This window comes from Elephantulus edwardii, unplaced genomic scaffold, assembly GCF_000299155.1.
Source record: "Elephantulus edwardii isolate Elephantulus edwardi_28Jun2011 unplaced genomic scaffold, EleEdw1.0 scaffold00181, whole genome shotgun sequence".
Lineage (NCBI taxonomy): Eukaryota > Metazoa > Chordata > Mammalia > Macroscelidea > Macroscelididae > Elephantulus > Elephantulus edwardii.
In genome coordinates, this window is record NW_006399931.1 from 1,746,443 (window position 1) to 1,771,292 (window position 24,850).

The following is a 24,850-nucleotide window of genomic DNA, read 5'->3' on the forward strand; positions in this document are numbered from 1 at the left end:
GTAACTGTGGTAAAGGGGATAGGCGTGTCGGAGACAATGAGATTGACTCAGGATAGGGCAGGGTTCAGAGAAGTCACAGGCAAATCAATAACACATAACAACAAAATTTGACATGGCAGGGAGAAAACAAAGTGACTTGAAGAGGTCCTCTGGAAAGTAATTTGGCTTTAGTAAGCATTTTTAAACAGGTAAAATTGTAGCTAGGCTCTAATTTAAAAGTGGGGGAAGAAAATCCACATAGATATCCCTCCCTTTCTAGTTAATGTTGAAATTTATATATGTTTATATTTGTATTTAATGTTGAGATCACCAGTGTTCCACTGCCGAACAGCAGTTAGCAAACTATGGCTCAAAGATTATCCAGTCCCTTGTCTATTGCTTTAAATAAAGTTTTATTTAAACCCAGTCATGCTCATTCACTCATGTTGTCTATTATACAAGAGCAGAGTTGAATAGTCTGAATAGAGACCATAAGCTTCATGATACCTAAAACATCTACTACATGGTCATTAAGAAAATCTCTGCTCTACAAGATACTAGGAAATGAATGCCCTTACTAGTACACATTGGTTACCAATCCTGAGAAGCAACAAGCTAGGCATGTTCCTAAACATCCCAGAAGAAACAACTGCCATTTATCCAGATTGGGTGAAAGGATATTCCAAGAGACATTCTTTAAACAACAAAAGCTGTCAACTGCAGAATTTATCAACCTGAGACTCAGTTAAATAAACTATGGAGCACCCTTACAACAGAATAGTACATACTTATTAAAGAAACGAACTCGAATGTTTACATTTTCTCCCTTAATCTCTATAAAGCAAAATACAAAACAATTTCTTCTTGAAGGCACAAAGACAAAGGCACAGAAGAGCGAGCAACAACAAATTCTGGAACATGAAAAGTGGTTAAGTGGTACATGATTCTACAAAGTCACAAAACCTGAATCCTGGGCCAGTGGTGAGAAAACGCAAAACCTCATTTACACTGCAGACCATCACATCTAAAGACTCAGAAAAGGTCAACATTCAGGGTATGAGGTGGCGGCGAAAATGGGGCCAAAAACTAGGCTCAGCTAGAGATCTGTGTAAGAAACAGCTGGCCATCAAGCTGTACTCTCTAAATCCCATACATATGTTCACTGCTTCTAATGTAGCATTTTAAAGCCTTGTTCTTAAGTAAGAGACAGCCAAGGATCGCCAGGCATCTGAGGAAAGAGTATGAGATAGACTAAAACGACCAAAACGGGGGAAAGCAACTTGGAGAAAACACAGCTACGCCGGAAGAAAGGATCTTCCACAAAAAATACACTTCACTTCTTAGAGTGCTGACAGAGGACTGTCAGCTATGAACCAAGAACAGGACGCTGGGTTCTGTAAATTGCTATTAATAAAGAAAGCTCAGAGAATGAAAAACGGAAATTTTTTTTTATTAAAAATATAGTATAGTAAATGAAAAGCCTTAAAAGGAGAGCTGAAAGAGAAATGCAAAGACATCTAGAAAGGAGAACAAAAGACAAACAGACGAAGGAAAACATTAAACCAGTCCATAGAGCCCAACATGTAAATGATAGGAATTTCAGAAAAAGAAAAGAAATGGAAACAGAAGTTCCCAAGATTAAAACCTGAAGCATGAGATACTTTAATAAAGGCACCACTGAGAAATTTCCAAACATAACGATCAAAAAGAATTTGCTAAAAGCTTCCAGAAAGAAAAAAAGAAATCCTGTCAGGAGGAAATGAGAAGGCTCTGAAACAAGCTAGGAGCCGTGGTGGTCTAATACTGAAGGCCTCGGCTGCTCTCTGACAGCTGACTCCCATCCAGCATCTGTGTGGGAGAGACGACCTGGAGGGTGAAGATGTCAAGCCGGGGAAATCCTATGAGGCACTGCTCCGTGTCCTACAAGGTCCCCTTTAACTAGAACAACTGGACAGCACCTCAGAACAGATATGCACACGTACACACACAATTTCTTCTCCATCTGTCATGACATCGCCTATGGGTCCAGTGGTGAAAATTTTTGTTTCCTTTTTGTGGAGATATAATCCACAGTGAAGGCTATAGTCTTTGATCTTTGGCAGCAAATGCTTCAAGCTCTATGCACTTCCAATAAAAGGCATAAAGCAGGTTGTTCTTGATGCATCCAATCCTGATGCCACATTTTTCTCCACAGAAACATACATATGAACACATATATGCTAAAAGACAGGAGACTGATTGATGCCTTCACCACTCCAAAGGAAAAGGCCTTTAGTTGACTAGGACTCACAGCGATGGGATTAACGGCAGGTCTGACGCACTGTCTGCTCCATCCTTACCGCCTTGGATATGCTCCAGTTCACTGTGATACTTACTGCAGCAATCTGTCCTGCTGAGGGGCTGCCGTTCGTTCTCTGACCCTCCACCTTGCCCAGCATAATTAATCTCTTTGTCTAAGGACTGGTCCCTCCTGAACACAAGTGTCACCATCCTTGCCTCTAAGGATCACCCTGGTTGCACTTTCTCCAAGCCATATCTGCTCTTTTGGCATTCCATGGGATAGTCAGTCCTCTTCTCCAACATCACAGCTCAAAGGCATTCATTCTTCATCCTTATTCACTGTCCAATTTTCAAAAGCACAGGAAGCATATGAAAAGGTTACAACTTGGACAAGTACATTTTCGTCTTCAAACTGACATCCTTGCTCTTCAGCACTTTGCAGAGGCCCCTGACAGCAGATTTTCCCAATGCAACACGTCTTCTGATTTCTAAATGTTACCACAGGTCTTCACTGTGGATGCCAGGTAAAATGAAACTGCAGACAATGTTAATCTTTGCTCCATCTACCATGTTGTTGCCTGTGGGTCTAGTGGTGAGAATTTTTTGTTTTCTTGATACTGACATATAATCCATGTTGAAGGCTGTAGTTTTCTGTCTTCTGCAGTGTTTCAAGTCCTCTTCACTTTCAGAAAGCAAGGTTGTATCATCTGCATAATACAGGTGGTTGGTGAGCCTTCCTCCAATTCTGATACCACAGTCTTCTTAATATGCATCTGATTGTGTGGATCATAACAAATTAGGGCTAATATTGAAAGAGTAAGAATCTTAGATGACTTAATTGTGCCCATGTGAAACCTATACACAGAAAAGAAACTGCTGTCTGAAAAAAGCAAGGGAACACTGCATAGTTTAAAATGAGGAAATGTGGGTGTCAGGGTTGTATCTTTTCTCCTTACCTATTCAATCTGTACACCAAGTAAATCATTCAAGAAGCTAGACTTTATGAAGAATATATGCCATTATACATGGCATCAGGATTGGAGGAAGACTCATCAACAACCAACATTTTGAAGATGATATAACCTCGCTGACATAAAGTGGGCTTAAAACATCTGCTGCAGAAGATCAAAGATGATAGCCTTAAAATTCTTCTAAACCTACCTAAAATCAAATGAAGTGAAGAACAGGCATGAAATGGCTCAAAAATTTACTTCCTATGCATTCTTTTTCCAGGAGGCTTCTGATGGCCTAGTGGGTAAGGGAGTTACACTGCTAACCTAGAGTCAGATGGTTCGAATCCACCAGCAGCTCCAAAAAACAAAAATGGGCAGTCTCCTCTTGTGCAATATAAAGCCTCTGAGAACTCCCTGGAGGGTCAATTCTGAGCCAGTTCCAACCGAAATGAGACTAAAAACGAGACTGAAGTGAAGCAATTGACCATGAAAAAGAAGCCACAGGGTTCTGAAAACGCAGTTCTTACCCAGGAGGGTGGTAGCGGGAACCCCGGGTGACGGTGAAGAGATTCAAAGAGGACAGCTGTGTGAGAGGCACAAAGAGGAAACATTCCAGAGCCGTACTGGTCAAAAGGCTCTTGACAAAGTGTTCTTGAAAAAGAAGGTAGTAGCAATCTGAAAGAAGTCCTAGAGAGACGAGTTAAGACACAAGCAGAGAGCCTGGGGGCTGAGGATGTAAGGAGAAAAAGGCATACATGAAAAACTGATTAGCAGAAGGAAAAGCAAAATACTAAGGAAATGAAAGTAATCATAATACTCTACATGGCTCAGTGGTGTTTAGCATTTGCAGTTGTAAACACTGAATATTAATCTAACTAACACTACGATATAATTATATTGGAAGGCTTGGAGAAGGATACATGTGCCAACATGAGCGTGGGGAGGGGGATGTGAACTCTCATCTTTCATGACATGAAGGAAAGAGCTACAAATGCAGCAATCTAGAAACCAATATAAACAATTCATCAGCTACATGGTAGCCAAGAGTCCAAGTGGCTGCCTCAAGGGAGAGTAAAACCAAACTACTACATCTCTTAATAAGCCCTTCAAATACCTTCAGCCTGTAAGTGTTAAAAATTAAAATTGAAGAACTTAAACTTATGGAAAAAGAGTCAGCCCTACTTAAACTGGCTGCCCACTTGCAATGAGATGGGAAACTTGTACCACAAAGTAACCTGGCTCCCTCACTAAGGTCACTGCTGGGGGTTTCCTCTGTAACAAGACACTCCCCACCCCCATGGAGGGCGCTGCTTGTTGATTTACATTACAGCCAAAGTTCCTTATCTCCCACCAAGGTATTCTGGGCAGGACTGGTATAGATCAAGATTTGGCAAATTTCTACAGAAAGGCCCAGAAAGCAAATACTTCAGACTCTGCCAGTCGTGGAGACTCCTTACTTCCCCTCAACCCTGCCACTGTAGCCGAAAAGGGCTTCTGACAAGAGAGAAACGAATGAGCCTGGCTGGGTTCCAATTAGTTTATGAGACGGAAATGTAAATTTCATGTCATTTTCACATGCTAAACATAATAGTTTTGTTCAGTCTTTTAAAAAAGAAAAAACTGTTTACGAATGTAAAATCTACTCTGAACTCAGGGCTGCACAAAATCAAGTGGTTTGTGAATTTGACCCATGGGCCATATGCAGCCAGCTCTTGGCTGATACAATACAATCAGCTATGCTTTTCAAAAAAGGGGGAAAAGGAGAGAAAGAAAAAGGGGGTGGGGATGCACAGCAGCTTCACCTCGGTCGAAAGAGAAAATGTGGGTATTTTTCTTTATGTTCTTTATGCTTTCCGTCTCCCCTGTTTTAAAGATGTAAATAATGCTGAAGAATTTCAAAAGATCAAGAAGTTTGAAGATCTTTTCTACGTCTTTCACTCTTTCCTTTAAGATCCAGATGACCAGGGTTTATACTTAAGATTCTACAGATTGGTAAATGAGATGTTTCTCTGTTCAGGCACCATGACTAACAAAAAGCCTCTCATTGAAGAAAAACACATCAAGGGAGCTCAGGTGGCCTAGTGGCAAGAAACTGTACTGCAATCCCTGAGGCTCATGGTTCAAATCCACCAGATGCTCTGCTGGAGAAGGAGGGCCAGTCTCCTTCGTACCAGTCAGATCTGGTACAAACACACAAAAATAAAATTTTTTAAAAATTTTAAAACCACACCCAACAAAACAGAGCCTGGATTTTAAAAAAATTACAGCTAAGAGCAGGCCATGTTCTGGCTTTCCTGGGTGTCCTGTGGAGATGATACAGGTTTAATTCCACATCGCCACAATAAAGCAAGTAACACACACACAAAAAGTCCCACAATGTGTTATTTGCTTATTTCCCAGTGCATACAAAGTTAGACTCACACTTTCCTATGCTCTATTATGGAGCCCTGCTGGCACAGTGTGATCCATGTTGGAATGCTAACTCAAAGGTCAACAGTTCGAATCCACCAGTCAACGTACTGAAGGACCAGGCAGTCTCCTCCAGTCAAGATTTGTAGCCTCAGAAGCTCAGCAGAGGGTGGCAAGCGCTGGAATCTATTCCCGGCACAACAGTAAAACATTGTCAGAGTCACCAAAACGTGAAACAGTGACACAGTGTGAGTATGTGCTACTGGGAAAATGGTGGCCCAAGACTTCATCGACAGAGGGCTGAGCAAACCTCTGATTGATTAAAAACTGCAATCCTGCAAAGCACAACAAACAAGGTGTGCCAGGACCAAGAAAGTAATATTTAAGATCAATTCTAAAGGCTCGAGCTCAGTCACCTAATCCTTTCCATTTCTTTGGCCATGTCTTGATTCCCCAACCAGCAAAGGCCTGACACTATTCAAAATCTTCCGAAGTTTTTCTACAACCTCAGTTTCAACTGCAGAAGGACAAGGATGGCAGAGCCGGCCAGTGGGCTCCTCTGTGCCTTGCGTCCACCCTGATAACAGAGTGATAGCAGAAAAAGCAGAAGGCCTGTCGTCCTCTGGGGTGAACAATCAGCTTTGTACTGTGCTGCTGCAGTCCTGTAACACAGAGCTCAAGTCCAGACACAGAGCCACAACCTAACGAGTTCCAAGCAGGTAGGACAGGCAGTGTCTCCACGCCAGTGCAGCACTCACAGGCAGGAAAACAGCCCCTTCCAGTCGGCATCAGACCAGGGACTGTTATCACTCGCGTTCACTAATGCGGGTGATGACAGGTAAGCTGACAGCTGCTTGGAGACCACCTCCTACGAAGGGGAAGAGAGGCCGCTGGAGCACTCTTCGACCTACTGCTCTGGGCTTGATAAAAAAGAACGTGAAGAAGAAATGAAGCCAATTCCTTAGGGACTTTGCTAAAATGCTGCCTTGCAAAGATAAGCAGTTCCTGAATTTCTCAGGCTCACAGTGCCACCTAGTGGCCTTCCATCCCAAACTCAGGGTCAGGGCAACTGGACCAGCCAGCTCAGATGACAGGTATTTCAACCACATTCAGACCCGCCGGTGGTCTAGCCCTCAGGGATCACACTGCTAACCCAAAGTTTCTGCCTCTCTGTGAGTTCAAATCCACCAGCGTATCTGTGGGAGAAAGATGGGCGCTCTCCTCCCACGTGATCTATAGGAAACTCAGTTTCTGCTCCAAATCCAGGCAGTCCCTCAAGACAAAGCTTCCAACATCTCTTGCCAAAACCAAGTATAGTTGAAACACATTTCAGCATTTTGGGAAAGCACGGAGAACAGTTTTACTACTTGAGGTTCCAGACCCTACAACTAAGTGGAAAAACATTTTATAACATCTCTGACGGAGCCAAGAAAATCTATTCGGTAACTCGACTCCCTTCAGAAATCCATCCCAGGAAACATCAACAGGAGAGAACACTCAGATAGAAATATTATGTTAGAAAAAGTTCAAAATTATGAGAGTCCCAAAATGGAAAGAAGGCAGCTTCAGGCACAGAGCCTCGGGCGTAGGAAATCTCAGAAAGTCATTGCTGAGAAGGTAAACTCTTCAAAAGGAGGATGCAACTTTATGTTTAATGAAGTTGTGCTAATTTAGAGTAAGAAATGTTTAAAGTCTTAGTATTCCTGTTGTTGTTATGTGTCACTGAGTTGCCTGTGACTCACAATGATGTACAATAAATCTGAACCCTGCACTGTCCTGAGTCAGACTCATGGACTCTAACACACCCACCCCATTACTCCCATGACCCCAGTTACTGTGGCATTCCTTGTTGTTGTTGTAGTGTACCATTGAGGGGGAACCAACCCATAGCTCACCCTCTCACAGACTGTCAGAGGCAGTTAATCACGCGGGAGGAGATTACCTATCCTCCTCCCACGGAGCAGCTGGGGGCCTCGAACCGCATTCCTTCAGGATTGCAGAGCAGCTTTTTGTCTTAACTAAGCTTGCTCACTTAAAGACACACACACACACCCACACGCTCTCTCTCTCACTTACTCAGTCCACTCTTGCCTTGAAGGAATCAAGAGCTATAGCACAGCTGGTTGTTCAAACCTTCATAATATCCCTGGCCAGGCAATGTCCATTACACGTGAAAAGATGCTCAGAATGACTCACCTTGGCAATGAACTGCTTGTCCTTTTGGTCCAAGTTAGCAGTGGGAGGTACGTAGTCTCTCCATATCCTCAGCCTGCGCTCCTTGGCAAATCTGGCAGCAAAGCAAGGGCAGAAAAAAGACCATTAGCACAAACTAGTACATGCAATCCACTGTCAGTACATGAAATCCATTCTCAGTACATGAAACCCACTACACTCACGGCAGCAAACAGCACAGAACACCACACCGCCTCACCACGAAGGAGGCCAAGAAAGAGTCATGGCAGAAGAGTGAAAGCCACCAAAGATGTGATGGCGAATGAAAACAGTCAAACTACACACATATACCATCAACTCACAGTGCACACAGAGAAATGGAGCTTTTAATGGTCAAGCATGGTCAGCACAGTCCATTTTGGCAATCTGCTCTCTGACTCAACCAGCAGCCCCTAATTATCCCCCCCCAAACACTAGACTGCTGAACTACAGACACACAGTCACTGCTCTTTTAACTGGGAACATACAGACCTCTAAATAAATAGGCAGATTTTGAAATAAGAACAAGCCGGCCTGATTTCCATTTGTATGAATTATAAAAAAGGTTACGAAGCGCTAAAGTTCCAGTGAAAGACAACTATGGACCTGTCACTGCATTGTATCCGAAGTATGAAAAACACAGACACCAGTCCAACAGGAGTTCACTGACAAGCTTGTAAGCTTGTCATATTAGTAGAAAACTTTCTTCAGTAGTTTTTGATTCTGACTATCAGCAAGAAATGGGAATATATGCAAAGCTTTTTTTTTTAAATCCATGAACACCTGGCTTAAAATATATAAAATTTATAATTAATTAAGTGGACACATGTACAGAGAAAAAGACCTGATATTTCAGATTAAACCTGTTTTATTTCTTTTATCTGCAAACCTATTTTAAATAACGACTCAAAAATGCATTGCCCTCGAGGTGAAGCTGCCTGACAGCTGCCCCTCCAGTGGCTTTCCACAGGTGTAAATCAAGTGGGAGGAGACTGCCCAGCTTGCTCCAGAGATGGTGAATTCGAACTCCTTGCCTTTATTCTAGCACAACTTTCACCCACTAAGCCATCACATGGTAGTTACAAAGCAAGTAAAATATTCCATAAAGCAAGCTGCACTAGCAGTTCTTGTTTCACTAACAGTCACAAGTTACGCAGATATAGCATATAAAGTAGGAGGGAGGGAAGCAGTTAAAAAATTATTGGAATACAATCTGTGTTTTATAACTATTTTACTACTTCAATTTTTGCCCGTTTTATAACTCCCATTCTTCGAATATGAGCAGTTTCAAAAGCTCATGGTCCTCTCTGTTGCTGTTGTTGTGTACCACCGAGATCGACTCACGGCGCACCTTCCTGCAGGTTTTCAAAGGTGGGGAATCAGCTGGAGGACTCGCCCAAAGATGCTGTCAAGCTCAGATATACTTATGACAGCCACATTCTCAAAAGAGAGGCAGGAACTCCAAGGATTCAAACAATTCTTAAAAATCAGAGGGAAGAATAATTTTCAATAGTAGCATTTTGATTTTCTGAACAGAGAAAACAAAATATGGAACATCCAGAATTCGGAACCCTGACGTTAAGATTACAAAGGGGGCCTCAAGAAGAAAAAGCAAGGCGCTCCAATGGCATGCACAGAGACGCAGGGTTAGAAAACCGACGGGAAGAGTATGTTCAGCAATGTCTCAATCTGAATGAACGGAAGGAAAAAGGCAAGTCTAAAGCTACAAAACGAAGAAGATTAAGGATGCAGAAAGCATAAAAGGAGGAAGGAAACAGGCACCGTACCAGAAAGAGCAGGCCAATCTGCAAACATCTTAGTCGGTAGTATATGATCAGCAGGGAACTCAGGCGGTACAGTCGACACACAGGGAGTTATGCTGCTGACCCGAAGGCCAGACCTACCTGGGGTTCAAAGCCACCAACAGTTCTGAGGGAGAAAAGTGAGCAATCTCCTTCCATGCGATCTACAGCCCTGGAAACCTGCTGGGAGGTCAGTTATGAGGCGGTTCTGACCTGACAGCATTAAGAGTCACATGATCCATCTGTGAGAGCAGTGAAGGAGGAAGTCCAAACGGCAGGGAAGGCACTAGCAAATCATGTGGCTCCGGGAATTCATGCAATCACAACTGAGAGGATTCAACACTGGAATGTCGCTAGGTCAAGAAATTCAGACCGGAAGAGAACCATATTCCCAAGAAAGGTGATCCAGCAGACTGTCAAAATTACAAAGTATCTCATATAAATAAAATCTTCCTGAAGGTAATTTTAAAAGAGCTGTAGCGATCAGCAGAGAACTGTCAAAAATAAGAGAGATTCGGAAGAAGATACGGATGAGAGATGTCACTGCTGACATCAGATCTTGGCTAAAAGCAGAAAATATCACAAATATGTTTCCTTCTATTTTACTGACTATGCAAAGGCATCAGACTGTGGACTGTAATAAATTGTGGACACCATTTAAAAGAATGGGAAATAGAGAGTATTTCACTGTGTTCATGCAGAACTTGTACACACACCAAGGGCAGTTGTTCAAACGGAATGTAGAGATACCGTGTGGTTTCAAATCAGGGAAAGTGTGTGCCCGGGTTGTACTCTTTCACCATACTGATTCAATCTGCTGAGCAGATAATCCAAGAAGCTACACTATGAAGAAGAACATGACATAAAAATTGGAGGAGGACTCATTAACCACCCGCAATATGCTATGACAATTTGCTTGCGACAGATGAAGAGGACTGGGAGCGTTTACTGATGGAGATAAAAGGCTACAGCCTTCAGTATGGATTACACGTCATCGTAAGGGGAGAAATCCTCACAATTAGACCAATAAGTAGCATCGCAGTAAACAGAGGGCGGATTAACGGGGTCAGGATTTTTTCAATTTCTTTGGAACCACAATCAATATCTGCAGAAGCAGCCATCAAGAACTCAAACGGCACACAGCACTGGGCACTTCTGCCGCAAAGGAGAAAATGTACAAAAGCAAAGCAGACCTGCTTTCAGGACTAAGGTGTGCCAGGTGCACATCACCGTGTTTTCATACTTCATAGCCCAGTGGTAAGTAGCTGTGCTGTCAACCCAAAGGCATGTGGTTCAGATCCACCAGCTGCTCCGTGGGAGGGACAGGTAAATCGACTCTGTGCAACCGACAGTCTCTGAGAATCTGCTGGAGGGTCAGTTCCAGCTGGACAGCACACAGAGCAACAACCACGTGCGACTGCAAAAGCCGGAGAAAGAGTAAGGAGGACGGAAACAGTATTGCCGGTGTGGCTGAAGAATGCCGACTAGACCACGGACAGCCGGAACAAACGTAGATGACCTCGGGCCCAAACGCTCCTGAGAAGTGAGGAGGCAAACTTCACCTCACAGACTCTGGGCCTGACATGAGGAGGGCCAGTCCCTGGAAGATGACATTGTGCTTGATAATGCAGAGGTCAGATAAACAGAAGGCTCTCAATGAGACGGACTGACAGAATGGCTGCAACACTGAACTTGGGCCCAGCGCCGACGGGGAGGATGGCCCAGGACCTTGGCAGTTCCATTTGGTTGTACACAGGGTTGCAGTGAGTCAGGATGGACTAAACGGCACCTAACACGTAACAAAGGTGAACCAGCTTTCAAATTTAAGTATGGAACAAATGGACGACTCTGAAGTATGTTTTCATTGGCTCTTCTGTTTGTTTGCCCATTACTGTGCTGTTTAATCAGACAGTGCACCTTTTGTCAGACATGTCAGATCAAATGGCCCAGATCAAAATCGACTTACACACACACTTGCGAATATTTCTGCACACAGGCTGTAAGGATGTGGATCTAAGAAAAGGGGGCATGACCACAGTCATTTAACTTGTGTCTGTGTTCATCTCTTAGAGGTCTCAAAAGCAAAAATATTTTCTGTTCTTTAAAAGTTTGTTACCGAGACCATCATACTTTTAGGATTCTGAAATAAACCACCAGAAGCCCTGAGCGTGGCCAGCACCAACAGTAGCTGTTTGCCACCTACTACTGAGATGCACACAAAAGGTGATGACTGGGACCTTCCGCAGCTCCGGCTTTGTCTCCTCGTGGTCGGCCTCCGTTCTTCTAGCTACTCTGTCTGTGAGTGTAATTCACCTATGTCCAGAAACACTTGGACTTGACATCTAAATCTGTCACTAAGTATTTTCATTTCCCTTACCTTGTTTTTTTCCCCCCTGGAAACAAGTTCTTTCTACAGCAACTACATCATGGAACGCATCCAAAAACATGAGGCTTCATTACATGAAGCTTCACTTCATAGTTAGATGAACACTTAAGCGTTAAAATACTCTCAAATGAATTAGAGTTCCAGGCTTCACCCAACACTGAAAGGTCCTGGTTTAGGACCCCCACCTCTGCTTCTCAATCTATACCCCCGTCTGTCTGAGAGTGGCAGACAGCAATTTCATCGTCCTCAAATCTGAAGTGCATTTCATTCCAAATTCCTATACCCAGAACTTAAGTGAGGAACTAGAGAAATAAGTTAAAAACATAAACAAACCAAGTGAAGTATATCATCTGAGTGAAAACAGAAATCCTTTTCTAGACTGAATAAGACCAATTCAGGGAACTAGTAGCCCCTCTTCCTCCCCTCAAGATTTCCTGGCAGCTTCTGGAATTTTCCCAGCCCTTTACTAGGAGAAGATAATGGGCACCTTCCATAGCATCATCTTTATTTGTTTCCCCATTCCTTGCTTCCTATTCTTCCATCTATCCTGTTAATGAATATAATATATAAGAACACTTGAACTGGAGGCTTGAAATAGTCATCGGCTTTTTTAAACAACATAGACAAGGACAAAGCTGGGTGAAGAACGTACTGGATTTCCCTAAGGTTAAAGACCCTCAACCTGCAGAGGAAGCCCCCCGTCACGTCTCACCTCTCGGCTGCCCTCAGCTTTTCTGCGCCCCGAGTGTACACGGCAATGGACCAGTCCACACAGCGCGCGAAGCCTTCCTTCAGGAGCAGCTCTGTGATGTTGCCATTCTGTAAAACAAGGTGGGTGGAAGGTGCGCACGGATGAGATTCAGATGCAAGAGAAGGCATTTCTCTAAACTTCTGAAACAATTAAGAGAACAGTAATCTCTTTTGCAATTAATTTTAAAAATTTAAGAAAAAATGTAGAGTAATTTCTCTCATTCAACTGCCATCCCCAAGATGGGAGGCTTCGCTCGGGCACCTTCTCAGCAGCCTTGACTTGATACTCTCACAGGAACCGGCACAGTAACTCTCCCTAATGGGACCAGGATAAATGTTAGAGGCGATGAATGGAATTGACATTTCAATAGCTCTTCTTGTGGGCAGAGGAGGCTGCTAATCTTGAGCGGAGATTATGCCTATTCTTCCCTTCCCTACAATCAGCACTTCCTCCCCTTTTCAAGGGCTGAGTAGGGAGTAACTCAAGCTACATTTTGTCCAGTGAATTAAAATTCACATTCTACTGTGACACTGAGCCATCTGGCAGGGCACAGCCAGCCAGGCAGCCCTCAAAGCAGCAGACAAGACCTTGGCACAGGCCATACCAAAACTCAAAGCATTCACATAACGGCCATCATGGGGTAATCCTCTAGCCAAAGAATATTAGTCCTTTAACTCTGTGTTGGACACAGACCACAGGAAAGCAAATTCATTTAAACTGGGAGTGGTGAAATACGACTGTATATCAACCAAGAATAATCTACCTACCAAGATGCACAGCACATAAACTTCCTCCAGTCAGAACTACATGTACTCCAAGAACCTACTTCCTGCTCAGAGTCAGGCGGTATCTGGAGAAGGCCTGGTGTTGCCATAGAGAGGCTTCCTCCTCCTATCTTTCCCTATGCTTCCAACAGTCACGACTCCATACAAACTTCCTGTCTACAGGTTTCAGTGCCACCTCTACTGGATGTCTAAATCCCTGAACCTCTCTGACTTGCAACCTCTACGACAACACATGAAGAAATAAGGGCCTGAGTTCCTCTTCTCCTTTTAAACCCCATAATATTGAAAGCAATCTTCTAAAACTGGGAAGTTGCGCAGATTTTTTCAGGCTTCATCAGATAACTGCTGCCCTAGAAAATGCCTCAAAATTCGGTAGATAGCTGCTGTGACATTTAAATGGCTCTTAAGTACACAGAGGAAAGAAATAAATTTGTCACCAACTCCTGGCAACCCCGCGTGCGCAGAGGAAAAATGCTCCAGAGGGCTTTTAAGGCTATGAGCTTTTAGGGGCAGACCACCCAGCTTCGCCTCTAGGGCATCTCTGGGTGGGTTCAAACCACCAACCTTCCAGCTAGTGATGAGGTGCTCAGCGGTTTGTCACACCTGGGCACAGCTCCTGCCCCCTCCTGCCCGACCCCTCACAGCGCACAGCACACCAGTTTGTGGTACCCGGTCACAGCTCTTGCCCCCTCCTGCCCGACCCCTCACAGCGCACAGCACACCAGTTTGTGGTACCCGGTCACAGCTCTTGCCCCCTCCTGCCCGACCCCTCACAGCGCACTGCAAAGCCCCATTTGTGGCACCACGGCCCAGCTCTTGCCCTCTCCTGACCCCGGCCCCTCACAGCACCCCACACGGGATACTCACAGGGTGAAGGATGGTACCCAGGATGTTCTGGTTGTGGCAGCTCTCCAGAATGATCTGAACGTCTCTCTGAAGCAGTCGAGACTCGGTGAAAAATTTGGCTTCTGCAGCAAAGGGCTCTGGTGTCTCGATGCCATCTGCTTCCCGACGAAAAGTTGGGCACTAAAGCAAAGCGAGGAAGTTGAGTAACACAGCCCAAAAGTGAAGGTCAGCTCCTTCTGCAGAGTGAACCTTCCAGAACGCACAAAACCCAACACCACTAGGCTGGGGAAGGCCTCAAGTCAGGGAATCGGGGCTCTTTAAAACACACACATCAACGCAAACTGGCAACATCAACTCCTATTTCTTGGTGCAAGAGATTAAACTGCACATCATCACGTGGAAAGTCATTTTAATGGCAATGACTGCCAAGGGGAAACCACCAATGCTTAGCTTTAAATCCTCTGTAAGCAAGCAAATGGGTACTTTTAAATGGCTAAAATGGACTAGAAGACATGAGTTCGGTTGGTCTATTTGTTTATATGTTTTAACACAATAAAATATTTTTTGTGTGTAAATTAAAAAAAAAAAAAAGAAAGGCTATACTACATTCAGACAAAGCAATTCGGCCCAGGGCAACACTCCCTGGCCTGCCTCTCCAGGTTCACATCTTCAGACTCCCAGCAGAGCCCATTGCATACAGAGTCCTGAAAACACAGGCTTACTCAATCCAGTTGGGACTGCCTACCGCAGGGTTTATGGTGCGTGGGTGGAATCCTCCCTGCTGCTCTGAGGGAGAAAACTGGACAATCTCCTCCCATTCAACTTACTGTCTCTAAAAATTGCTAGAGGGGCAGTCGATTCCAATTTGACAACAACAACTGCAGCGTTTACCCTGAACAATGTTAACAGTCTTACTAAGAAGAAACAGGTAAGTCCAGAACACCCAGGTAGAACAATCCATCTGTCAATGAACACCTCCATAAACACTCTTCCCAGCCCGAGGCCCTGTGTGGTCTGACCTTGATCCCTGACAGCATGACCGTGACCAGGTAGTGATCTGGAAGGAGCAGGGCCCTGACCACACTGCCATCCCGCACGTGCTCGATGATAGCTGTATGACAGAAGAAACAACTGACGTCATTAGAAGAAGTCTCAGCTCACCTCCCCAAACACCCAGCCTTTAAGAAATTCTCCCTCAGAAACTCAATGGGGTCCTGGCAGATCAGGAGTGTTCGTTCTTACAATGAGCTCGTTCAGTGAACTATCCCTGGGGAATTTGGACCACATGGATTTCTTTGTCTTCTGAACCTTCTGGGACCTCCCAGCTCATCCCTGAACTTTGTTACCATAAGCAAGGTCACGCACCTGAGCACCAGCTGGCTCGAAAGTAACTCGACAAATATTAATTCATACCAATCCTGGGTGGGCAATCCTTTTATTTCACAGCCTCTGCAGTTAACAAGGACTCAAGGTAGGGCTAAAAATTACACAGCCAATAAATAGATATCTGTCTGTTCGTATGCACAGCACATACTACAGGACGTCTTCTAATTCCAGGGATGTACTTAAGTAGCCATCTTTTACAGAGCAGGAAGATGAGCATATCGCCAACAACTCACCCCCATCAAGAGTAAAGTCCTGGCCTCTGCAGATTCACGATAAGATGCATCTAGGAGAGCCGAGTTCATGTTTTCCTTCAAATTCCCATAGTGCTGTGTTACCCTTAACGATCTCGCTTATATGTAAAAGGAGGGCTCCCTCGATCCTACACATCTCAAAACACGGCAGAAAGAAGCTCCCGCGTCTCAAGTGCCTGGCCCGCCAGCCTCACCATTGACAGGCTTCTGGTGGTGGGAGTCCACGAAGTGCCGTGGGTTCTCAATGGTGTACTTGAGGTCCCGGATGGTGTGCGAGCCGCTGCCTTCACTCCACATGCCTTTCTTAGCTGCCTTCGCTTGTTCCTCACAATCGGCAAGCCGGTTCTGTTCAGGACTGTGACAGCCATGGAAAACAAGCACGTGTGGGGAGTGAGTTCACAGACAGCAACATGTTTACTTGGTCTCTTCTCCCCTCAAGAAGACCAAAGAGTGTGTTTCAGGTTCGTGGTCTCCTTTAACTACAAAACCATAAATGGTGTCAAGAAGCTGCACTGCAATCCCAGAGGAACGTGGTTCGAATCCACCAGATGCTCTGCAGGAGAAGGAGGGGCAACCTCCTCCTGTACCAGTCAGATCTCATTTGATGGTACACACACATACACACACACACACACAATATAAAAAAATAAATAAAAAAACAACCCACCCCATGAATATAATTTTGAGACCCACTCTTGCTCCTTTCAAACAAGAGATTAAAACAGCAAAGTGTGTCTAATGAGATGATCCAAAGAGCACCCATCGCAGGAGGGCCCCCAACAGTGCTTACAAGAGAACACGCTGGTGGCTCAGAGGGGAGCCGCTCCAGGAGCACAGCATCACTTAGCCACCCCAGATTTGGAAACTGGGATCCAGGCTCAGCTCAGCATGAGACAGAGCAGGGAGGGTGACTAAGAACCATCCTTCCCTCTGCCATTCTACAGAGCAAGGCGGGGGCCCTCGGAGTGAGCACTGTTATTACAGATAATGTCACCCCCAAACTGCTTATACATTCAATAAGGCCAGCTAGGCAAATGCAGTTTGGAAATGGAAGGCTTCCTTCGTCTGGCAGAAGACCAAGCCTACCTGCCCTTTAATGTTATGCAAATTTGCCCGCACTTTGAAAGGATTGAACCAACCCCTCCTTGCAACAAATTCTTCATCACAATCACCTTCGCTGCTACAAGTGCAGCATTTAAATCACTGGAAAGGCTTCCAGAGCCATCCCCTCGCTGAAGGCAGGCTAAATAAGAATCACAGGCATTTGTTCCAACTCACCTACAAAGTAGACTTAAAGACACTTAGGAGCAGATTGTGTTCATAACCTGAGAAATGCCTGGATATACCAGACCAGCCCAAGAGTCGGTGGACAGAGCAATGCAAATTTTAAAGAAAAAAAGCCAAACTCAGAAATCCCTCTTCCACCAGCCCCTCTCCTCAGCTCTCTCTTACACACACCCCAAGCTAACAGGAAAAGTGTGCTGTGAAGCCTTTGTACAGTCACCAAGCACCACCTTAAACGCCTGACTCTCCCACATTCAGCAGAGATTTTGAAGTAGAAATAAGTTTCTACAACCTGAAGTTTTCAACGATCATCACCACAACCTCCCCCAAAATGCTGTCAGAATAGAGGAAAAAAGGTCGCTTCGCTTCTCTCTCTCGCTGTGTCTGTGTGTCTCTTTCTCTTGCTGTGTGTGTGTGTGTGTGTGTGTGCCTGTGTCTCTCTCTCTCATTGCCATCAAATCAGAACAGACTAAGAGCTGACCCTGCAGCAGGTCTCCAAGGCTGTAAATTGTGGGAGAGAAGAATGTCCGTCTTTCTCTCTTAGAGCCGCTGGTGGATTTGAACCGACAGAGGTATACACACCACCTTTAGGTTAGTAGCCGCACCTCCCACCAGATTATGCTATCAGAGCTCCCTAATTATCAGAGGACATTGTCTTTGATAGACACCACTGAATCAGATCCACCTCACAGCTGAGCCTTCACCAAGTTTTCAGAAGCAGTAAATGCTATGGGAGGAGGCTGCCCATTTCCCCTATCAATTAATCAGATAGATCCTTAAATAATGAATCCACATTGAAACTGAGAAGAATGAGGCATCAGAGGTCAAGAAAAGCTTGGAGAAAAAAAGGAACTGGCCTCCAGGGAAATTCCTTTCCTGAGAGGACAGACTACTGCAGCAGATTTTCCCCCATTCTTACTCTGGCTGCAAATTGTATTCCCAAGAAACACTGCAATGGCAAATGTGCCAGCAACCATACTTAAGATAAAGCTTCTTTAAGATAATGCTTCCAGAAACACCACCTAAAACAAATCCCCACAGGTACACACCCTACTCAGAGAGCCTCAGTAAACACCCGCTGCAGTCAAGAAGGGTGACTGAGAGGCTGGTGAATGACATGGTCTACCAGTCGACAAAGGCTGCAGAGGAAGCGTCCGCTCCCTCCCAGCACTGGGACAGTTCATGCAACTACCTAGCTACAATCTTTTCTACAGCTACCAAGATTAAATTAAGGTGACTGCAACTGGGTGGATTCTAACTTGCAGGGTTCCAACTGGACAGGCCAGAAATGTCCCACAGGACATTTTGTTGTTGTTGTTGTTTGTTGTTGTTTTACATGAAAGCAGATGGCCACATCTTTCTCTTAGCTGGTGGGTTTGGACCACTGACCTTTCAGATGGCAGAAGTTCTTTCTATCACTATTTTTAAAAAAAATAAAAATTACCCAAATACAACAGCTGTAACACAGGGAAAAACTGCCTAAAAGGTTTCTAAGACTGTGAACTTCACAGAAGCAGAGAGGCTCATCTTCTTCCTGTGGGACGGCTGGCAGATTCAAACTGCCAACCTTCTGGGTAGCAGGCAGTCTTAATCACAGCCCCACCACAGAGCCCATCTACCGTTACTGCACTCATATAGCCCATTGTTGTTGTGTCTCGTCAGCTCAGGACACACTCATAGCTGACCCTGCAGCAGGCTGTCAGAGGCTGTAAATCGCACTCCCCCAGTGCAGCCAGTGGAGCCAAACCACCTGCCTTTTGTCTGGCAGTACAACTCCTTACCACTAGGCCACCGGACTCCCTACATACTATAGCAAGGACTTAACGATTTAAACAGCAACCAAATTACTCCAAATTACTGGTGCAGCATATCACTTTTCAAGCACTAAAATGTTAACTAGCACCAGCTGCAGTCCATTCGGAGTGTCCACACTAGTGAACTTGAACTTGATGTGGGTGGGTACCACAGAAACCTAACAGACCTAACACTCACTGATAACAAGTTCACACTGCCATTAGTGAAACAAACACTTTCATTTATGTAGTCAGATAGCGACAGATCGAGACAGACTTAGAAAGAGTACAAAGATAGAAACTTCCTCACTTTCAAAGCAAAGCAACTGAAGCCTGGTCACTTTCCCCAGATTCTAAGCCACAGATCCTGCCTTGTGTTGTATATATTCAATGCACTTTGCCACTGTTTTTATTTCTTATATGACACAATCCTATATATCTATTTGTTTAATGGATTATTATCTCCCCAGCAAAATGCTGGTAAAAGCGAAGTCTGCTCACAGCTTTATTTCAATGCCTAAATTCAATGCCATAAATTGGGACCTAGAAGGTACTACTAAATATCATGAGATGGAAGGATGGGTGGATGGATGGATGGATGGATGGATGGATGGATGGATGGATGGATGGATGGAAAGATGAATAATCTGGAACACAATACTTATGGTTTAAGATACAGACTTAGTGGGTCTTGTGAATTTCCTGGGTCTCAAAGCCTGTTTTTAAATGAGTCACAAACACCACCCCTGCAGGGTAAGGACACTCAGAATAACCCCTACCTGGTCAGGAACGTCCTAGAAGGCAGGAAAGCAGCTAAAGTCAGCTAAATGATGACAGGAGTGGGGGTAAAATACGGCAAAGGCAACGTGCAGCTGACAGCCTGGCCTTCCTTGAGCGGCCCCAGCTCTCACAACAGAGCGGAAGGAAAGCGGAGCCTCAGAGGGCCACTCATACTTACTTATTGGCCCTCATGCCTTCTCGCCGAGTGGCCAGGCCTTCCGCCACCAGAGATTCTGCAATGTTTTCCCCATTGGTATCTGCAAGGAGACACAGGAGAGAAAAATGGGAATTAAACACAAGATTCAAACCTGCCACCGACAGCAACAGCATGCCAGAGGGACTGCTTTACCCTTAGCTCTTCAAGAATGATGTTGCCAGAGAATTGGACAAGGCAGAGATGTAGCGTCGAGTTTTTCAGAAAACCTCTTCTCCCCAGGTGTCTGGCTTCACGGACCCAAAGGCCTATAAATCATCTTCCCAGGACTCAGCTTCTAATTTCCAAGCGTATCTCCCAGGCCAAAGGCAATCTTAGGAAATGCAGGAGTCTGACAGGAGAGTGAGTCCCACGAGGAAGCCCAGGAGAGGAAAGAGCAAGTGGCCAAGGAGTGGGGGCCTGGAGCTGAATACACATCCTGCCACCAATAGCCGGTGACCTGAGAAAAGGTGCTTCACCTCAGTGTCTCTAAAAGGGGGCCAGTACCTGCCTAGATGGGCTTTTGTAAGAATCTAGTAAAAACGTGTATATATATCTCTCCAGGCACAATGCCAAGCACAGAGCAGGAATAAGAGGAGGGGCCGGTGGGAAGAGACCGACAGCCTGTACAATCACATACACAGTCACATACACAGGTTCACCTTCAAAGGCTGTATCAATAGGCTGCACTTGACCGCTGGTGGCCTAGTGGGAACAGAGCTGCCCTGTCAACCCAAAGGCAAGTGTAGCTTGGATCTCCCAGCTGCTCTGTGGGAGAAAGACAGGCTATCTCCTCCCATGTGATTTACTCTGAAAACCCGCTGGAGTGTCAGCTATGAGCCCAGTGACCCCAACTCGATGGCAGTGAGAGAGCAACCTAAAGGTTGTTGTTTCAAACCCTCCCAGCGGTCATGCAAACATGGTGATCTGTTTCTTTGAAGATGTTAGCCAAGAAAAACCCCCCAGAGCAGTTCTCTGTAACACACTGGGTGTCCTAAGTGAGGATCAGCTCAGGAGAGGGTCTGTTTTACTTTGTATCCCAGTTTACACCAGAAGCCCTCCTCCCTCCATCACGTCCTGTTCTCCGCTCCCACGCCAGGGGACACCGAGACCTGGGCTCCACCACCCGACAGCCTCCCGCCTGCTCCCACAGAGAAGCTTAGGGGCTGGGTGCCAAGATTTCCACGTCGCACACAGCAGCCTTCAGAGCAGGCAAGGAAAATGAAGTTAAACATAAAACCCACTCCGATTAGGCTCTACCTGGGCATTTGAAACATTAATTACACTTCCATGCCATTGAAAAAGCTTTTAGGCTCGATGTAGTCTCTTAAATCTCTGCCTGTCAGCCAAAACGATAAAGAAAGACATCTATGAGGGAATCACTGCATAAAAATCTTTAATATGGCAGAGAACAAGTTCCTAGATCAAGTAAAGCACAGCGGTCTAGCTGATAGGGAATGTCAGCACAGAATAAAACCCCGTCAGATTTATATTCAGCACACTCTATCTCTACTTGCACGGGCGGCCCTACACTGACCCTAAATGCTGCCCGTCAGCATGCCCGCTGTCCCACAGAAACGTGGCAAAGCTGCCTCTACCTCTCCCAAGAAATGCCAACGGGCGACTCGAGGTGAATGTTAACTCAGTGAGCGGCTCTGGGGCCGAGCATGGCTCCCGCGACCCGTGTCCCTGAGGGGCCGGCAGAGGCCAGACAGACACACACAGCCATCTAACATTAGTAAATATTATACCAGCTCTTTCAAAGCAGGAGGAATTCCAAGGAGCACAGAGTCAAAAGAAAGATTCAACAAAGGAAGGGGAAAAGTTAAGGGTAGGTGCCACGAGGCGAGGGTGGATTTAGGGGGAACAAAGACGGGCGGCCGTACCCCAGCCCTCACCAGCAGAGCTGGGAGCTTGGGCCTCCTGCACAGAGCTCTCTGAAGCAGCTGTCAGCGCCCCGCTTCTGAAGAGTGAGTTCTGACTGCTCCTTCAAATAGACCAAATACACTCCCCCGGGCCCCGTCACTAAAGAAGAGTGTGGAGAGAATACTGAAAAGGGGATTTATAGGCCAAGAATCTGATCCTTACAACTTACCAAGTTAAGAATCTGACCAGGACACAATTCTTTTGTCTTACTCCTACTTGCAGCGGGAACAGTATTCAAAGCGTCTTCTCCACTGATCAGCCCCTTATTTTACAAATCCACAGAAACCACAAACTCTGCCATTCTTGCTCCCCACAAAAAGCCCGAGTGGTTGAGACAGGGTAAGAGAGCACAGGGAGGACTATCAAGTCCATCTCTCTTCACCAGAACTGCTTCTGAGAGCTGGTTAATACACCTGAGTGAGAACCTTAACTCTAACAGCCCTGGCTTTAAAGCAGGAAGATGCAGGTAATTTCTATCATCCCTTCAGTGGTTCTCCCATCCATCACCTAGTACGTGTCAGGTTTTCTGGTGAATACTACTAGGTTATAACATACCAAACTAGATCTCGTTTGTAATTCTGGTCAGTTGGAAAAACAAACTCTCTTAAAACAAATTTAAATATGATTTCAAATGGTCGCTTTTCTTACCATTAGCCAGTTGGCTACTTCCATAAAGGCCAAGATTATATAAAATGAACCCTGGGAGGTAGTCTCTGTATAGAAATGCCTGAGTCAGCAGTTATCTGTGGCCCAAAGAGGTCTCTTGCAGGGTAACAGAAGATTGCTTGCTGTTAAGGAATTGAGCTTTTTTTGGACTTAAATCCTTAAACAACTGTATTCTTTAGACAGTGCAATTTCATTTATCTTAATTCTATCTAACCTGTAATTATCTAACAATAATGCATCAGTGTTTTATTTCTTTTTTTTGGTAATTAGGAGTAAAAGGGAAATCTGCTTCTTTTAATTTCCCTTTTTTAATATATTCCATGTGTGTATACTATTGCCCTCTCAACCAAGAGCAAATAAAGGGTCTGACTAGCAGGCTGAGAGGTGGCTAGACAAAAAACTGAACAGCAAAGAACCTCTAAGGTCCTTCCCAACATGGCTCTTCTAAGACCTCCAGAATCAGAATCTCAGAGTCAGAAGAGGATGTTGATGACTCTGCCACTCCACCCTGCCTACTTTCCACCAAGTCAAACAGATTAAGTGAAGCAGCTCAGTGACATAAGCTACCAGGAAGGTGGTCTGATCAAAGCACCACAGAACACTTGACAAATGTACCTTCCCAAAGTAATTACAGCTGAACAAGACGTATTCTACCTAGGGAACATTCTACCAATTCCTTCCACGCCCTATTTCTGTTCAAACTCGAGAACCTTACTCTTCTCTCCACCTAACCCAAAAAACAGAGCAACTAAGGCCCCATCTGTCATACGGCCCAGCTAAGCAATCGCCCTGGGACTGTACGCATGCACACGGATTCAGTTACTGAGTCCACACTGCCTCAGAGCTAGGTGTTTTATAGGAGCCATCTCATTAAACTCTCTCAACTACTCGTACAAAGCAGCTATCATTGTCTTCTATGATGTATGAAGATACTAGGGCCTTAAAAAGTTAAGGAAGCTTTCTATGAAGATGGCGCCGAAAGCAAAGAAGGAAGCCCCTGCCCCTCCCAAAACTGAAGCCAAAGCAAAGGCACTGAAGGCCAAGAAGGCAGTCCTGAAGGGCGTCCACAGCCAAAAAAAAAAAGAAGATCTGCACGTCACCCACGCACGTTCCGGCGGCCTAAGACGCTGAGACTCCGACGGCAGCCCAAATACCCCCGGAAGAGCGCTCCCAGGAGAAACAAGCTTGACCACTATGCCATCATCAAATTTCCCCTGACCACTGAGTCAGCTATGAAGAAGATAGAAGATAACAACACACTTGTGTCCATTGTGGATGTCAAGGCCAATAAGCACCAAATTAAACAAGCTGTAAAGAAGCTCTATGACATTGATGTGGCTAAGGTCAACACTTTGATTAGGCCTGATGGAGAGAAGAAGGCCTATGTTCGACTTGCTCCTGATTATGATGCTTTGGATGTTGCCCACAAAATTGGGATCATCTAAACTGAGTCCAGCGGGCTAATTCTAAATGTAATAAATTTTTCTCACAAAAAAAAAAAAGTTAAGGAAAAGTACCCAGTACGGGAGCAAGGGCTCTAACTCTTATCTTCTCAACTCTTAAAGTCTACATTTTCTCCATGCTACTATAAAACGTGCTTGACGGAGAAGCAATGATTTTGTAAATGATTACCTAACTTGGGAGGGACTGGAAAGCATTATGCTGAGTGAACTAACTCAAACCCACAAGGACAAATACTGTGTAAAACCATTGTTGTAGTATGAGGATCCATGGGGGGGGACAGAGAGATGGGGACAGGTGTGGGAGTGTGGGGTAGTTAATCAAAGGGTCGCACAACTTGATGGGTAGAAGGAGGGGGGTGAAGAAAATGGGGAAGATCCGGTGTGAAAAACAATGTATATGAATTCTGTAAATAATCAGTATTAAAAAAAAAATTAAAACAACTACTTAAGTCACTATCTGAAAAAAAACCCACAATGAGATACCTTCTCACTTCAGTAGCAGTGGCAAAGTTTAATAGGACAGCAAGTGGTAAACGCAGGAGAGGATGGGATGAGATAGAAACTCTCATACATTGTTGGTGGGATGGTAAAATGGTACAACCATTCTGGAAGGCAGTTTGGCACTTCCTCAAAAAAGTGAACATAGCAACAATGAATGAATGGAAATCCAAAGTCTCTGTAAACTTTCATTGAAATTCATTAAAAA

The 24,850-nt window shown here is 44.9% G+C and overlaps 1 protein-coding gene across 1 annotated transcript in view; it reads right to left on the reverse strand.

The window, feature by feature from the left end:
• SND1 (staphylococcal nuclease and tudor domain containing 1) overlaps positions 1–24,850 on the reverse strand; it is a 531,942-nt gene that overhangs the window by 457,321 nt on the left and 49,771 nt on the right. The window contains exons 4-9 of the mRNA XM_006896072.1: positions 20,075–20,153; positions 16,234–16,394; positions 15,422–15,513; positions 14,424–14,582; positions 12,733–12,839; positions 7,818–7,908 (exon numbers count right to left, since the gene is read on the reverse strand). Coding sequence (XP_006896134.1) covers positions 7,818–7,908; positions 12,733–12,839; positions 14,424–14,582; positions 15,422–15,513; positions 16,234–16,394; positions 20,075–20,153 — 689 coding nt within the window. The remainder of the gene's footprint in view (positions 1–7,817; positions 7,909–12,732; positions 12,840–14,423; positions 14,583–15,421; positions 15,514–16,233; positions 16,395–20,074; positions 20,154–24,850) is intronic.